This window comes from Argopecten irradians, chromosome 12 (genome assembly GCF_041381155.1).
Source record: "Argopecten irradians isolate NY chromosome 12, Ai_NY, whole genome shotgun sequence".
In the NCBI taxonomy this organism is placed as follows: domain Eukaryota; kingdom Metazoa; phylum Mollusca; class Bivalvia; order Pectinida; family Pectinidae; genus Argopecten; species Argopecten irradians.
Window position 1 is genome coordinate 40,196,630 of NC_091145.1, and position 18,485 is coordinate 40,215,114.

General features: G+C 35.3%; 2 protein-coding genes across 4 annotated transcripts in view; one reads left to right on the forward strand and one right to left on the reverse strand.

Moving 5' to 3' along the window:
• Positions 1–15,543, forward strand: LOC138305170 (uncharacterized). Of its 3 annotated transcripts, XM_069245589.1 has the most exons (4): positions 1–2,867; positions 3,548–3,711; positions 4,076–4,214; positions 5,228–9,784. In XM_069245589.1, exons 1-4 carry the CDS (start codon positions 2,717–2,719, stop codon positions 6,346–6,348), a joined length of 1,575 nt encoding a protein of 524 aa, XP_069101690.1. In that variant the 5' UTR covers positions 1–2,716; the 3' UTR covers positions 6,349–9,784. The 3 variants fall into 3 exon arrangements, with proteins under 3 accessions (XP_069101690.1, XP_069101691.1, XP_069101692.1); XM_069245590.1 differs by lacking the exons at positions 4,076–4,214; positions 5,228–9,784 and adding an exon at positions 15,169–15,543; XM_069245591.1 differs by lacking the exon at positions 4,076–4,214 and having other exon boundaries at positions 3–2,867.
• The window catches only part of LOC138305169 (uncharacterized), an 18,233-nt gene continuing 15,050 nt past the window's right edge, over positions 15,303–18,485 (reverse strand). The window contains exons 9-10 of the mRNA XM_069245588.1: positions 15,586–15,723; positions 15,303–15,436 (exon numbers count right to left, since the gene is read on the reverse strand). Of these exons, the coding sequence (XP_069101689.1) occupies positions 15,350–15,436; positions 15,586–15,723 (225 nt within the window). The 3' untranslated portion in view covers positions 15,303–15,349. The remainder of the gene's footprint in view (positions 15,437–15,585; positions 15,724–18,485) is intronic.

Sequence of the window (18,485 nt, forward strand, 5' to 3'; positions counted from 1 at the left end):
GCGGATTCCAACAGCACTATCCATTGTACATTGTCTTATTTACGGATTCCAACAGCACTATCCATTGTACATTGTCTTATTTACGGATTCCAACAGCACTATCCATTGTACATTGTCTTATTTACGGATTCCAACAGCACTATCCATTGTACATTGTCTTATTTACGGATTCCAACAGCACTATCCATTATACATTGTCTTATTTACGGATTCCAACAACACTATCCATTGTACATTGTCTTATTTACGGATTCCAACAGCACTATCCATTATACATTGTCTTATTTACGGATTCCAGCAGTACTATCCATTGTACATTGTCTTATTTACGGATTCCAACAGCACTATCCATTGTACATTGTCTTATTTACGGATTCCAGCAGCACTATCCATTGTACATTGTCTTATTAAGGATTCCAACAGCACTATCCATTGTACATTGTCTTATTTACGGATTCCAACAGCACTATCCATTGTACATTGTCTTATTTACGGATTCCAACAGCACTATCCATTGTACATTGTCTTATTTACGGATTCCAACAGCACTATCCATCGTACATTGTCTAATTTAGTACAAGACAAGTTTTGAAGTCCCTTTCGCTAAAACATATATTAGTAAATAAATTTATTATATGTTTTCTGGTATAGTTGATACTATGTTCAGTTTATAGTTTAATCAGCATATTCAGCACACCACAACTCTTCAACCAGGTTTTTTTTGGGGTTTGTTAGTTTAACGTCCTATTAACAGCTAGGGTCATGTAAAGAGTGCCAGGTTTGTTGGTGGGGGAAAGTCGGAGTATCCGGAGAAAAACCACCGACCAGCGGTCAGTACCTGGAAACTGCCCCACGTGGGATTCGAACTCGCGACCCAGAGGTGGAGGACTTGTGGTAAAATGTCAACCAGGCAATTTAGTCCAGTCATTTTGTGGTAAAAATAGGGTTAGCCTCAAACTAATTGCAAAAGAATTTCTTTTCGTGTTTTTAATATCCGTCAGATTTCTTGTTGAACATCTAAAAAGTTTACCCGGGAAAACCGTCGCCAAGTCAGAAAGTGATTTGTTCTTCATTGTTATATATCTTGCTTTAATAGCAGCCAAATATGGGGATATGTAGACTTTTAGCAATAATAACAAAATTCTTTCGGATACAGTAACGATATTTGTATTGAATGAAACATAGGTAATTGCTCATCAAATGGAAACAATTCTACACTGCTTTGCATGAATGATGACGTCACAATAGCCCGATAATTATCTCCCTTCATACATTTTCCAGTTTTCCTGGGATGTTACAGTTGTACAGTCTAATTTTCCTGTTGGATTCTCCTACACGTTCATTCTCCACTAAATGTACAAATTCCATTATTAAGTGTCCTCTATCAATATCGGGACTTAAAAACCATGTTTGTATATCATGTTTGTTTCACACGTAAAATATATTGATTGATCTTCGAAAATAATCAAGTGTTGTTCCTCTGACCAATTAAGATTTTCCTCATCATCACATTAGATATGGCTCTCGTGACGAATTTCGACTGTCCTCTTAAGCTATAATGTATTTCATAAATCAACTGTGACTAAGGAAATGGGTAAATGTTACATTTTTTTCTATCATATCATAGATATTATCATACGCAATGAGAATAGACAAGTATTGGCACACAAAATGCTTAGATATTTTTTATATAACTCATTTTATCATTGTCACAAACTATGCTGGCAGATACGTTACAAACAAATAAAATCATGTACACAATTAATGTATTATTAAATGTCCACGTTCTCTTCGTGATAATGAACTTTAATATGTATACTAACTTTTACCTTCATGACAAGGACACATCCATTAACAATTAAATGGACAGGTGCGATCTAATCTTGAAAATATACATGTTACGCAACGACATCAACAGATACGTTACTACTATGTACTTGATTACCTAAGATGCCACTTTCCCACAGAGATAAATTCACATCACAGTTTGAAAAGTATATAATACTAAGTGTTACAATGTTTTTGGTTTGGTCGACAAGTCACACGGTGTCATTTAAATGATGAGAGGGGTTAGTGTCGGTCAGTACGTTACCGACAGATACGTTATGGAAAAATACCCCATATCGCACAATAGTGATTGAGTTCACACACAATAGTATCGCGTTAACACACAAAAGTATTGCGTTCGCAAGTTTTGCGTTTGCGCGCAAAATGTTTTGTTTCATGTCCTTTCCTTTGACAAAATCAAGATGAGAGGCCTTAGTCACAACACAAACAACAAAGACATATTTCTGCCATTAAAAGGGAAATCGTGAAAAAGGGAAATTATGAAATGTGCTCTTACTCTACAGGAACGTTGGGTTCGTACCGAAATGTAACCGGAACGTTCATATCTTTTCAATTTTCATGTAAATTCAGTTTTACACATTTCTAAATGATAAAAAAAATATTTGGAATAAAAGTCGATTTTTTGCGTAATTAAAAAAATAAATATCGAAGATTAACATCTTCCTTCCTTCTTAAAGCATAAAACTTTCGAGTACGTATTCTGCTTGCTTTCAAACGTTCATTAGACCCCCTACATACGATCTAAAATTGAAGCCGAGCTAGTGTTCCGGAAAGTTTTTGTTTACCTTCATGCCTTTTAAATTGGACTGCCTACTCAGATCACCCTCTGTAGATAGACTGATGCTTTGTCAGTCTGATTTTATGTGCAATGCCACAAAAACGGTGTGCTCTAGGTCTGGAAAGATTGTGTTTGATGAGGATTAGCAAATCTTTGGAGAAATACTGGTATCGACCATTTGAGGAACAGTTTGGAAACACAAGCAGACTCTTACACGTTATCGGCCCATTTGATCACATATGTAAGTAAAATCAGGTATCTTAAAATAGATACACATGTTTGCTCTAATCTAAATATCTGTAATCTAAATATCTACATAAATCAGTGTTACAGTGAATTATCCCAGAAACATTCTAGATACTATATGTTTCTGATTATCAGAATCACTGATTCACCTGATTGCTGAGTATTGTGCAATACTTTGTGTATCATAACTTATACTGTATTATAATACAAAAAAGTTTCTAAATTCTAAGGACAAATACATGCATGTATCTAGCTACATACATATACATGTATGTAGTAAAAGCATGTGATAATTTTCCACTATATATATTTTTACTTTAGAGCTTAGAATTAATATACTTATGTACAAATTAATATACAAGTTCCCAGATCTTCATTTATACACTGTGGTATCTCATTCATAACATGTACTGTTTAAAAAATTTATGATCAACTTCATCTCTTATTTATTTGATTATCAACTTTATCTCTTATTTATTTGATTATCAACTTTATCTCTTATTTATTTGATTATCAACTTTATCTCTTATTTATTTCATCATCAACTTTATCTCTTATTTATTTCATTAATTATCAACTTTATCTCTTGTTTATTTGATCATCAACTTTATTTCTAAATTGATCATCTTAATTATCAACTTTATCTCTTTATTTATCTACTATCTCTTATTTTAGCGAGTGAGCTGATACAGAAAGTCATTGATGTTCTGGTGGAGTATAAGATTTTTAATCCGAAGTATCTACAGTTGATGTTCAGTAGCCATCTTATCCAGCTCGATCTATCAAAGGCCAGCATCAGACAGAACAATGTCGTGGATACCATAGGGATACGCTGTTATGTAAGTAACTTAGTCCATAGACCATCATTGTCGGTGACCCACAGCTGATTGTACTACACTACGCTACACTTATCACCTATAAATGTAGTGTAGTGCAATCAACCACGGGTCACTGATGATGATAGACCATAGACCCACATCATTGTGATTGTACAAAATCATCTTTGCAGGAACTTAGAGAAGTTATTTACAAAGGGCAACCATATCTACTACGAGCTACGATAATCAAGAGGCATCTATACAAGCCAAGACAGGCTTCCTTTTGATGCAGCTTTCAGCCAAATGTTGTTCTAAATCAATCATTCCACCAAAATAAGAAGGTTTACAATATCCGAGTGTTTTAGTAAATTGTTTTAAATTACAGAACTTGACAAGACTTACCCTTAAACATTGTTCTGGGTTATCAAACAAGAGTCTTGTTTCCATGGTAACATGCATGAAGAAGTTACAACATTTGAATCTGGCCAGCACCAAAAGTGACAACCAAGTGTTAGTAGCTATAGGTAAGATCCTAAAAATGACAACCGAGTGTTGGCAGCTATGATCCTTATTGTAATATATTTTTTAGCTTACCTGGCACAAAGAGCCAATGAGCAATGAAATGGCATAGCGTCAGTCGTCCATCTATCTGTCCGTTATCTTCATCAACATTTTCTTTAAATTGGTACTAGTCATAGAATTTTTCATGAATTTTATCCAAATTTGGCCAGAATCGTCCTTGAGAATGGGGATCAGAGTTTGTATAAATCTTTGCTCTGACCCCCTGGGGACAGGAGAGGCAGAGCGCAATAGGGGAAATAATATAAATGTGTTGCCAGGAATTCTTTTCGGGAAGGGGAACAGATTTTGTTAAAATGTGTAAATCTTAGCTCTGCACCATCTTGACACATGAGGAATGGGGCTCAATAGGTGAAAACGAGATAAATCCATTAAATCGCTACTAGTCATACAGTTCTGAATTGTAACCAAAATGGCCTGAGACATATCATCCTTGGATGGATTGGGAACAGAGTTTGTATAAATTTTGGTCCGGTGCTAGTAGGAGTACATCTGTAGTCTTATACATCTTATTTTCAAGTAATGATCTCTCGTTTCTCTTTTGAGTTTTTTTTCACACATTTATTAGTTGTAGTTATTAACAAGTGTAATATTTACATGGTGTTTCATAACCTTTATGCCTGAACCCTTTGATTATCTGAAGTATACTGTTATACGACGTTACACACATAAACACATGACAAAGCAGGCAAGACTTAACCCACAAAGGCAGATAACTCTGTAAAATGCAAATACAGAATAAAAGAAGCTATGGTTTCATTTTGTATATTTTAGGCTGTTTTGAATGAGCAATGTGTAATATTTCTTATATTTATTTGAGCGAATGGAGATCAATATGTGCAATATTGTGATTTGTATTAAAACTATATTTGATATTGAAAGCTTATTACAGTAATATGGTTTTGGTTGCTTATATTTTACTTAAATGAAAGTTAAATTTTATTGATTTATTTTTCAGCCAATAATTGCAGAGATTTAGTGACATTGGACGTAGCATATACGAATATCCAGACACTGCAGCCGTTGTTGTCACACGACCTAGAACCACCAATAGGAACACTGCCCTGTTCAAAGCTCCAATGTGTGGACTTTTACATGCTGATGATACCGCTACATCAAGTTGTGCAGTTTCTTACACAAAGATACAGTTTCCTTACAGATTTCATCTTTGACAATATTGTAGAAACTATCGATAATTTTAGTCAAAGTGAAATAGCCAGCTCTTTGAGAGATCTTGGCATCCAAAACAGTTCAGGAGTTGACTTGCAAGAAACTTTTAGTAAGTTTGATGCAAAACATTTGAAAATTCGTACCCTAAACTGTGATATGAGTCACTGTAGCGCGACCAATCTGCATTGTCTTTATACCACTGTGTTGATGTGTCCCAACGTTACCTCGGTAATGCTCACCAATGTCAGTGATTACCGCCAGCTTCTACCTTTACAGAACTTATCTAACCTTTGTAAACTTTCAGTCAATCTTTGCCAAGAGGGTGATGCTGATGGACTGTTACCTTATGACTCAGGAATAAAGCCAGTTTTGGAGAAGCAGGGAAACAGAATTATCTCCCTTCAGTTGTATGGATTCCCGGTTGTGGATATTTTGTCTATTGCTGATCTTTGTCAGAACATCAAAAGGATAGAGTTGCCATATACCAAACTTGCCCCTTTGGGTGAGTTAGGCTGCATGGATAAACCTCATTTTAGGATGTTACAAGAATTCCTACACCAGTCGTTTGAGGACGAGGAAATGGATCGTGATGAAGTTGTCTCCCCTTTGTCGTTTATTCTTGAAAAGGCCAGTGCATTGAGGTATTTGAAGTTAGAAGATTGTGCAGAACTTGATGACTCTGTTATTACAAAAGTGACTGAAGGCCACTCCTTTTTAAGCCTTGAAGTATTGAATTTGACTCGTTGTAACTCGATCACATCGGATAGTATCGCAAATCTTCTTTTAGCCGATAACAATCTGAAGGAAGTGATACTGAACAATTGTTGGCAAATTCACAATGCAGATTTTCGAAGGTACAAACAGTTGATCAAACAGAACAACTTTGATGTGGACCTGTTCTGGGTTTAAGTCAGCGATTGAAACTTCTGTATGAGAAAGCAGCTGTCTTTTATACTATTATTAAAGCTATAAAATACAGAATAACCCATCTAACTCAAACCCACATTCATTGAACCCCCAATTTTATCAAACTGATCGTATGGTCCGGATCATGTCCCTATATATTACATATATAACAAAACCCCAGATAGATTGAACAGCTATTCGTCGAATACCCTTATTCCTTGAACAGAAATATATCCCCGTTTCATCAAATACAAAGTATTAAACTATGTATTCATTGAACAGGTGTTTGACCCTTGAGAAATGTTTAAGGCCCCAATTCCACTCATCTCGAATCAAATGCAGACTGAAAGTATAAAGCCATGGATGCAATTTTTCAGTTCCAATAATGATTATTATTTCAAAGGACAATAACTCCATCACTTAAAATCAAATCAAGCCAATTTTCAAACTGGCCCAAGATCTTTCGTATTTAAGTTCCTTAAAATGTAAATTGTGGTAGTTATGTGATAAAAAGTATCTTAAATTTGAGTAAATTTCATACAAGATGTTATGAAACTTGTCTCAAAATTTTAATTTTTGCTCGCCAAGGCTAGCTACATGTTATCATGATTATAAACAATTACGAACAAAGTTATGAACAAATAACAAAAACAAAACATGTAAATGTAGAGAATTTATTTGTATAACAAGTTTCCATATAACATTAGAAAGACTATTAAATCAAAATTGATAAAGAACAGTAAAGTAAACACTATAAAATGAAATTTTATATAAAAATAGCCACCCAGTATATCGCTTTCCTGATTTGTCTCTTGTGCACAAGGTAGGATTATCTCTAGATAACACAGACATTATACAGTTGGTATATAAATTTGTAAAACAGAAATAAAGAGTTATATATAATCATATAAAGTTTATAACAAGTCCCTGTAACAATTTTACTGGGAATCCCAGTGGGATAATTTGGCAGGACTCCCAATCTACCATCTCATCGGAATCCCGGTAATGCGAAATCCCACTGGGATCCGAGTTAACTTTTCTCTTGGGCAGTGGGAAGAAAATTCCGTTGGGATAATACTGGATATCCCACTTTATCCCGTATGATTTGAAGTGCCAGTGGGATCCCACTCATTCCACTCACATTTTTCATGGGGCAGTAGTGATTTAATGCATATTTAATAGATAATAGCGAAGACTTAGTAGAAAATAAAAACAAGAATATCAAAAGTATCACAGTTAACTTTAGACAAGGGATAACAATAAATATTATAAACAATATTGTAAATTGAGCTTTTACACCAATGGTGACATGACTTAATATGTGATGAAGTAAACTTCAATCATTTGAACAGCATGAAACAGAGCCTTAAAACATATAGAAAAACAAAATTCTGATATACGGTATCTCATAAGATTCCCCCTAAATTTGGTTTTATTAAAGGATCTTACTGTAAATTACTTTATATATCAAGGTCTAATTTTATATACATTTCCTGTTTGTGACTTATTTCAATAGTGGTTAGTTTAAGAACTACTGATACATATGTATACATATTAAAAATGAATCAAAAACTGAAATAAAATTCAGCTGAACAATTAAAATTATTTATTTTAAGTTTATTAGGTCATCTGACCGAAGGTCAGGATGACCTATTGTCATTGTGTTTTGTCCGTCGTCGTGCGCCGTGCGTCGTGCATAAGACTATTTATACAAAAGCCTACTCCTCCTTCATCCTTTGATGGATTTCATCCATATTAGGTTTGAAACATCATTGGGGAAGGGCAATCATATTTTATATAAATGAGCCTGGTCCGATCCCTAGGGGCTGAGGGGTGGGGCCCCAAAAGGGTAAATTTTCTTATTTTACGCTTTAGAATCCTACTCCTCCTTTATCCTTGGGATGATTTCATTCATATTTAGTGTGAAACATCATTGGGGAAGGGCAATTATATTTTATATAAATGAGCATGGTCCGACCCCTAGGGTCAGTGGGGCGGGGCCCCAAAAGGGCAAATTTTCTTAATTTTAGCTTTAAAATCCTACTCCTCCTTCATCCTTGGATGGATTTCATCCATATTTGGTGTAAAATATCATTTGGGAAGGACAATCAAATTTTATATAAATGAGCCTGGTGCGACCCCTAGGGGCTGAGGGGTGGGGCCACAAAAGGGCAAATTTTCTTATTTTACGCTTTAAAATCCTACTCCTCCTTTATCCTTGGGATGATTTCATTCATATTTGGTGTGAAACATCATTGGGGAAGGGCAATTATATTTTATATAAATGAGCATGGTCCGACCCCTAGGGTCAGTGCGGCGGGGCCCCAAAAGGGCAAATTTTCTAATTTTAGCTTTAAAATCCTACTCCTCCTTCATCCTTGGATGGATTTCATCCATATTTAGTGTGAAACATCATTGGGGAAGGACAATCATATTTTATATATATGAGCCTGGTCTAACCCCTAGGGGCTGAGGGGTAGGGCCCCAAAAGGGCAAATTTTTTTAATTCAAGCTTTAAAATCCTACTCCTCCTTCATCCTTGGATGAATTTCATCCATATTTGGTGTGAAACATCATTTGGGAAGGACAATATCATATTTTATATAAATGAGTCTGGTCCGACCCCTAGGGGCTGAGGGGTGGGCCCCAAAAGGGCAAATTTTCTTAATTTTAGCTGGTCCACTTCCTGTTTTCAGGTTTCGGTCTCCGATCTCAATGAAAATTGGTCTATAGAGGTTATAATTGATGCCGAACAACATTCAAACATTTTCGTAAAGATTTTGGTATTCCAAGATGGCTTCTGGCCCACTTCCTGTTTTAAGGCTTCAGTCTCTGGTCTCAATGAAAATTGATCTATAGGGGTTATAATTGATGCGGAACAACATGCAAACATTTTCGTAAATATTTTGGTATTCCAAGATGGCCGCTGGCCCACTTCCTGTGTTTGGGTTCAGTCTCCGATATCTCAATGAAAATTGGTCTATATGGGTTTTAATTGATTCAGAAGGGGGAACTTTAGGTGAGGACAATCATATTTTATAAAGGACTGAGCTAAGACCCATGGGGATAGTACGGCGGAGGTCCAAAATGGGAGCTTTGCTGAAATTTGGCTTTAAAATCTGACTCCTTATATTAATCCTTGAATGGGTTACAACCATATATGGATGAAGGGCTACCAAGTTTGTTCAACAAATGACATTTACCTATTTCAGAAACTTACATATTCAACTAAGGAGTTTCTTGTATTGTTTATATTAATCGTTAACCAATACTTTATACTGTGGCTTTGTTGTATTGTGCTATGAGTCAGATGACCGTTAAGGCCCATGGGTCCTTGTTTATAACCCAATGTATTTTATATATTGTGATTTTTTAGAGATTATACTTTATCTTGCCTTAACAATGTTATTGGAATATAAAAACAGATGAATAAAGTACATGAAATTACATAGCACTTGTTATGATTTTTTAAGTTATGCTTAATTATAATTCTTGGTATACCTTCTTGTTGTCATCTTAATGACAGAACATTTGGCAAAATTGATAGATACAATGTATTGTGTAAACATTATTAACAACACAAACTTTTGAATTTAGGGCTAACATCATTGATTACAAACGTCAACATCGTAACATATAAATAGGACTAACTCATTGATTGTGAAGTATAAAACAGTATTGCATATTACATATAAAGTTTATACTAGTTTACCCTGTTCTTCATTTTCCATCTTACATATTGCAGAGTTATCTCCCTTGGGTTCTTTGTAGGTGAAGTAGTAACATCCAATACGTGTCATTTTAAAGTTGGTAAGGCCATACAAATTTTTTTTCGTCAATGTAACCCTAAACAGACATATTTTTTTTGGCCTAACTATGGTTGCTGTGGTTGCTAGACTAAATGGACCGTGTATACACTAATGGATACACAATCAGACTTTACATAGCTGAATTAGAGCAAGATGTAAATATATGATGTGACATTTGTCTGTAAAAATAATATATATGATGTGACACTCGCAAACATATCACATCACAATCGATACATTGTCATAGAGGAGATAGCACTGTAATATACCATGACAGAATAAATATTTTGATAGAGCTTACAAACGTATTTTGGCTCTCTATTCAAGAGTTAATAACAATAAATAATTAGTAACTAAAAATAAATAACTTTATGGCATACACAATAATGAACTTTTGACAAGAGATACAATAAATAATCTTAAAAGTAGATAGGACATATTGCAGTTACCACAATTGAGCTTTTGACAAATTACTTTATACATATGTATGTGATGAAGGGACATAAACTTGAGTTTTTGGAGTCTCTGTGATAATTATGGCAGAGAAGTAACACCAATGCTTTGTGGTGAGCGAACATAACATGTAAAGCATAACTATTCTAAATCAGGAAATCGTTAAAAAATAAAAAGCTCCTTAAGTTAAATAAAGGTGAATGGGATTTATTCATATACCACATGATATCTGATAGCGTTTCTGCTGGACTAGTAAAATGACGTTAACGTGGGATATCATCCTTTGAAGTCATTCCATCACCAATAGAAGCAATAGTCCTGCACAAACATTATCAGGTATCATGTGGTATGTGAATAAGTCCCATTTGACTAAAAGTATATGACATTTAAGCTCCAATCCTCTCGTGTATTGCTGTAGGAAAGTTTTTGGAAATTTGTGTCACAGTAGTGTGTCTACTCTAATCCTCTCTTTGGACGGTTCTTCTATTGGTCTAGGAAATTCTTGTAGTATTAAAAAATGTCACCAGTTTTTGTGGTGAAAAATGTCATCAGTTTTTAAGGAGAAAAATGTCATTAGTTTTTTTAGTGGAAGATATCATCAGTTTTTGTAGTGAAAGAAGTCATCAGTTTTTGTAGTGGAATATTTCATTATTTTTTAGTGGTGGAAGCTGTCATTAGGTTTTTTTTCGTGGAAGGTGTCATCAGTTTTTGTAGTGGAAGATGTCATCAGTTTCTGTAGTGGAAGGTGTCATCAGTTTTTGTGGTGAAAAATGTCATTAGTTTTTGTAGTGGAAGATATCATCAGTTTTTGTAGTGGAAGATGTCATCAGTTTCTGTAGTGGAAGGTGTCATCAGTTTTTGTGGTGAAAAATGTCATTAGTTTTTGTAGTGGAAGATGTCATCAGTTTCTGTAGAGGAAGATGTCATCAGTTCTTGTAGTGGAAGCTGTCATCAGTTTTTGTGGTGGAAAAGCTGTCATCAGTTTTTGTAGAGGAAGATGTCATCAGTTTTTGTAGAGGAAGATGTCATCAGTTTTTGTGGTGAAGATGTCATCAATTTTTAGTGGAAGTTCATCAGTTTTTGTGAGGAAGATGTCATCAGTTTTTGTAGAGGAAGATGTCATCAGTTTTTGTAGAGGAAGATGTCATCAGTTTTTGTAGAGGAAGATGTCATCAGTTTTTGTAGAGGAAGGTGTCATCAGTTTTTGTGGTGAAAAATGTCATTAATTTTTGTAGTGGAAGGTATCATCAGTTTTTGTAGTGGAAGATGTCAGCAGTTTCTGTAGTGGAAGGTGTCATCAGTTTTTGTGGTGAAAAATGTCATTAGTTTTTGTAGTGGAAGATGTCATCAGTTTCTGTAGTGGAAGGTGTCATCAGTTTTTGTGGTGAAAAATGTCATTAGTTTTTGTAGTGGAAGCTGTCATCAGTTTCTGTAGAGGATGATGTCATCAGTTTCTGTAGAGGATGATGTCATCAGTTCTTGTAGTGGAAGCTGTCATCAGTTTTTGTAGTGGAAGATGTCATCAGTTTTTGTAGAGGAAGATGTTTTCTTTTTTGTGTAGTGGAAGATGTCATCAGTTTTTTTAGAGGAAGATGATGTCATCAGTTTTTGTAGAGGAAGATGTCATCAGTTTTTGTAGAGGAAAATGTCATCAGTTTTTGTAGAGGATTGGAACTAAAAACATCGCTGCCCTTTATGGGCATACACAATAATGAACTTTTGACAAGAGATACAATAAATAATCTTAAAAGTAGATAGGACAATATTGCAGTTACCACAATTGAGCTTTTGACAAATTACTTTATACATATGTATGTGATGAAGGGACATAAAACTTGAGTTTTTGGAGTCTCTGTGATAATTATGTCAGAGAAGTAACACCAATACTTTGGGTTGTGGTGAGCGAACATAACATGTAAAGCATAACTATTCTAAATCAGGAAATCGTTAAAAAATAAAAAGCTCCTTAAGTTAAATATAAGGGTGAATGGGATTTATTTCATATACCACATGATATCTGATAGCGTTTCTGGCTGGACTAGTAAAAATGACGTTAACGAGGGATATCATCCTTTGAAGTAATTCCATCACCAATAGAAGCTTATAGTCCTGCACAAACATTATCAGGTATCATGTGGTATGTGAATAAGTCCCATTTGACTAAAAGTATATGACACTTTAAGCTCCAATCCTCTCCGTGTATTGCTGTAGGAAAGTTTTTGGAAATTTGTGTCACAGTAGTGTGTCTACTCTAATCCTCTCTCTGGACGATTCTTCTATTGGTCTAGGAAATTCTTGTAGTATTAAAAAAAATGTCACCAGTTTTTGTGGTGAAAAATGTCATCAGTTTTTAAGGAGAAAAATGTCATTAGTTTTTTTAGTGGAAGATATCATCAGTTTTTGTAGTGAAAGAAGTCATCAGTTTTTGTAGTGGAATATTTCATTATTTTTTAGTGGTGGAAGCTGTCATTAGGTTTTTTTTTTGTGGAAGTGTGGAAGGTGTCATCAGTTTTTGTAGTGGAAGATGTCATCAGTTTTGTAGTGGAAGGTGTCATCAGTTTTTGTGGTGAAAATGTCATTAGTTTTTGTTGTGGAAGATATCATCAGTTTTTTGTAGTGGAAGATGTCATCAGTTTCTGTAGTGGAAGGTGTCATCAGTTTTTGTGGTGAAAAATGTCATTAGTTTTTGTAGTGGAAGATGTCATCAGTTTCTGTAGAGGATGATGTCATCAGTTCTTGTAGTGGAGAGCTGTCATCAGTTTTTGAGGTGGAAGCTGTCTGTTATCAGTTTTTTGTAGAGGAAGATGTCATCAGTTTTTGTAGGGGAAGATGTTTCTTTTTTGTGTAGTGGAAGATGTCATCAGTTTTTTAGAGGGAAGATGTCATCAGTTTTTGTAGAGGAAGATGTCATCAGTTTTTGTAGAGGAAAATGTCATCAGTTTTTGTAGAGGAAGATGTCATCAGTTTTTTGTAGAGGAAAATGTGATCAGTTTTTGTGGTTGAAGATGTCATCAGTTTTTATAGAGGAAGATATGTCATCAGTTTTTGTGGCGGAAGATGTCTCTGTTTTAATGGTGGAAGCTTCTTTGTTAATCGTGGAAGTTTTCTTGGTTTCAATGCAGGAAGCATGCTATGTTTTAGCGGACTTCTATCTGGAGTGCTGGCATGTTATTTTCTGGTAATAATGGATCCTCCATTTGTTGCAGTGTAGGAATATTCCTCTTCAGTAGTACAGGTTTTCGTAGTATAGGAACTGTCTTCCTCTGTAGTGAAGTAACCTCCTTCCTTTGTAAGAAGGGGGCATCTTTCTCAGACAGACCCAGTGGAACATGACTCAGGTGCAATGACAGAGGCACATTCCTTATTTCTAGTCCTGAACCATCTTTCTCTTGAGGTGCTGGAAGACTCCTCCTTTGTAGCACTGGAACATTCCCTTCTCCTCAATGTTTGGAAATTCTTCGTTGTGGAGGTGGAACATCGCTGCCCCTTTAGCTGCAGAGGAAATAATTCTCCAATGTAATGTTTGGACATTCTCTTGTAGTTCAGAAAACATTGTTTTCCTGTACTATTCTGATCCATTTTTGACGTATTCCTCTTGTAGTTCAGAAACATTGTTTTCCTGTAACTCTGATCCATTTTGACGTATTCCTCTTGTAGTTCAGAAACATTGTTTTCCTGTAAACTCTGATCCATTTATTGAACGTATTCCTCATGTAGTTCAGAAGCATGTTGTGATTCTGGAACATAACTGTCTACTAGAATGTATCGCTCCTCCCTTGTAATACTGAATCAGCCTTGTTTTGTACTTGGAAGTTCTCCTCTGGTAAACTTGGTTACACTTGGTTCCTGTAGCGGTATAGTCGTCTCTTGTGGCCTGGAGCATTATCCTCTATCAGACAGGAGTCCTTCTGTAGTCCTGAGATATCTCTTCTGTCTTTGTTGTTAACATCCTTCACCTCTGGAGTATTCAGCCTTTTCTGTACAAGAGAATCTGTTTTTTGATGCACAAAAGAACCAGTTTCTAGCTTTACTGGAGAACAGGGGTTTTGCTTTGCAAGAGCATATGTTCTTCTCTGAGATGGCATGATCTTCCTTTTTAATTTTTGGCCTTTGCTTTTCTGCTGTGGAGGTACATTCCGCCCTTGCAATCCTGGAATAAAGACGGCTAAAAACTTGAGTGTGTCCTCGATGTTTGATTGTGATCGGAGCATCCTTAGCACATCTTTGTTATCTAGACGTTTTGGTTTTGGTTAAACATCTAAACAAAAATAAAGAAAAACCTTGTTATAAATCTACAAAATATAAAAACCCTTAGTCATACCGTAATATATAAGGTAACAATGTGCATCAGAGATAGCCAATGATAACAGCAATAGCAGGTTACTTTGTATGTCAGAAATAGCCAAGGATATACAGCAATAGCAGGTTACTTTGTATGTCAGAAATAGCCAAGGATAATTAGCAATAGCAGGTTACTTTGTATGTCAGAAATAGCCAAGGATAATAGCAATAGAGCAGAATTATATCAAATGTTAATCTGATCCAATCATATCTCCAACAGGCTTACACTATGAAGATCCTGTGGATATTGAGAGATTACCTTCGTCAATGTGCTGATACCGAAGTATAGCTGCTGTAGTAGAAGACGGACTTTGAGAGGCTGTGTTTTCTTAGTGAGTTTGGACAATAATAAACACAAATACACTCCATTATAAAATGAACATCCTGGAGAAAATGTAGAATCAAGATTCCAACTTTTCTAGGCTGGAAGAATTCTTCGCATACCGATTCATCTTCTTCAGATTTCTCCGTGATCCAAATCTTTCTCTCTAAATTTGAAACAGAAAGGAGAAATGGTTTTCAAACAAGTGATACACCTGGAGAGGTTACATTTTTGTAATTTGTTTAGTACAGTATGATCAGTTAATGAATATAACTCTGAATTTTGGTTCATTTTTTCAATTCAATATCAACCTACCTTTAAGATGACTTTCTTCCAGAGACTGGATTTGATATTGTGAAGCTGTGTAGTCCAAGCACTTCTATGTTCGTTACACAAAATCACCTTGTATTGTACAGTCGAGTGAAGGAGGTAGGAATTGTACTGGTCTATAGTCTGTAAAATAGGACAAAGGTATATTGTCTACAACAAAGTGAAGGAGATAGGAGTTGTACTGGTCTATAGTCTGTAAAATAGGACAAAGGTATATTGTCTACAACAAAGTGAAGGAGATAGGAGTTGTACTGGTCTATAGTCTGTAAAATAGGACAAAGGTATATTGTCTACAACAAAGTGAAGGAGATATAGGAGTTGTACTGGTCTATAGTCTGTAAAATAGGACAAAGGTATATTGTCTACAACAAAGTGAAGGAGATAGGAGTATGTACTGGTCTATAGTCTGTAAAATAGGACAAAGGTATATTGTCTACAACAAAGTGAAGGAGATAGGAGGTGTATTGTCTATAGTCTGTAAAATAGAGAAAGGTATATTGTCTACAACAAAGTGAAGGAGATAGGAGTTGTACTGGTCTATAGTCTGTAAAATAGGACAAAGGTATATTGTCTACAACAAAGTGAAGGAGATAGGAGTTGTACTGGTCTATAGTCTGTAAAATAGGACAAAGGTATATTGTCTACAACAAAGTGAAGGAGATAGGAGTTGTATTGGTCTATAGTCTGTAAAATAGGACAAAGGTATATTGTCTACAACAAAGTGAAGGAGATAGGAGTTGTACTGGTCTATAGTCTGTAAAATAGGACAAAGGTATATTGTCTACAACAAAGTGAAGGAGATAGGAGATGTACTGGTCTATAGTCTGTAAAATAGGACAAAGGTATATTGTCTACAACAAAGTGAAGGAGATAGGAGTTGTACTGGTCTATAGTCTGTAAAATAGGACAAAGGTATATTGTCTACAACAAAGTGAAGGAGATGGGAGTTGTACTGGTCTATAGTCTGTAAAATAGGACAAAGGTATATTGTCTACAACAAAGTGAAGGAGATAGGAGATGTACTGGTCTATAGTCTGTAAAATAGGACAAAGGTATATTGTCTACAACAAAGTGAAGGAGATAGGAGTTGTACTGGTCTATAGTCTGTAAAATAGGACAAAGGTATATTGTCTACAACAAAGTGAAGGAGATAGGAGATGTACTGGTCTATAGTCTGTAAAATAGGACAAAGGTATATTGTCTACAACAAAGTGAAGGAGATAGGAGTTGTACTGGTCTATAGTCTGTAAAATAGAGAAAGGTATATTGTCTACAACAAAGTGAAGGAGATAGGAGATGTACTGGTCTATAGTCTGTAAAATAGGACAAAGGTATATTGTCTACAACAAAGTGAAGGAGATAGGAGATGTACTGGTCTATAGTCTGTAAAATAGGACAAAGGTATATTGTCTACAACAAAGTGAAGGAGATAGGAGTTGTACTGGTCTATAGTCTGTAAAATAGGACAAAGGTATATTGTCTACAACAAAGTGAAGGAGATAGGAGATGTACTGGTCTATAGTCTGTAAAATAGGACAAAGGTATATTGTCTACAACAAAGTGAAGGAGATAGGAGATGTACTGGTCTATAGTCTGTAAAATAGGACAAAGGTATATTGTCTACAACAAAGTGAAGGAGATAGGAGATGTACTTGTCTATAGTCTGTAAAATAGGAGAAAGGTATATTGTCTACAACAAAGTGAAGGAGGATAGGAATTGTACTGGTCTATAGTCTGTAAAATAGGACAAAGGTATATTGTCTACAACAAAGTGAAGGAGATAGGAGATGTACTGGTCTATAGTCTGTAAAATAGGACAAAGGTATATTGTCTACAACAAAGTGAAGGAGATAGGAGGTGTATTGTCTATAGTCTGTAAAATAGAGAAAGGTATATTGTCTACAACAAAGTGAAGGAGATAGGAGATGTACTGGTCTATAGTCTGTAAAATAGGACAAAGGTATATTGTCTACAACAAAGTGAAGGAGATAGGAGTTGTACTGGTCTATAGTCTGTAAAATAGGACAAAGGTATATTGTCTACAACAAAGTGAAGGAGATAGGAGATGTACTGGTCTATAGTCTGTAAAATAGGACAAAGGTATATTGTCTACAACAAAGTGAAGGAGATAGGAGTTGTACTGGTCTATAGTCTGTAAAATAGGACAAAGGTATATTGTCTACAACAAAGTGAAGGAGATAGGAGATGTACTGGTCTATAGTCTGTAAAATAGGACAAAGGTATATTGTCTACAACAAAGTGAAGGAGATAGGAGATGTACTGGTCTATAGTCTGTAAAATAGGACAAAGGTATATTGTCTACAACAAAGTGAAGGAGATAGGAGTTGTACTGGTCTATAGTCTGTAAAATAGGACAAAGGTATATTGTCTACAACAAAGTGAAGGAGATAGGAGATGTACTGGTCTATAGTCTGTAAAATAGGACAAAGGTATATTGTCTACAACAAAGTGAAGGAGATAGGAGTTGTACTGGTCTATAGTCTGTAAAATAGGACAAAGGTATATTGTCTACAACAAAGTGAAGGAGATAGGAGTTGTATGGTCTATAGTCTGTAAAAATAGGACAAAGGTATATTGTCTACAACAAAGTGAAGGAGATAGGAGATGTACTGGTCTATAGTCTGTAAAATAGGACAAAGGTATATTGTCTACAACAAAGTGAAGGAGATAGGAGTTGTACTGGTCTATAGTCTGTAAAATAGACAAAGGTATATTGTCTACAACAAAGTGAAGGAGATAGGAGTTGTACTGGTCTATAGTCTGTAAAATAGGACAAAGGTATATTGTCTACAACAAAGTGAAGGAGATAGGAGTTGTACTGGTCTATAGTCTGTAAAATAGGACAAAGGTATATTGTCTACAAC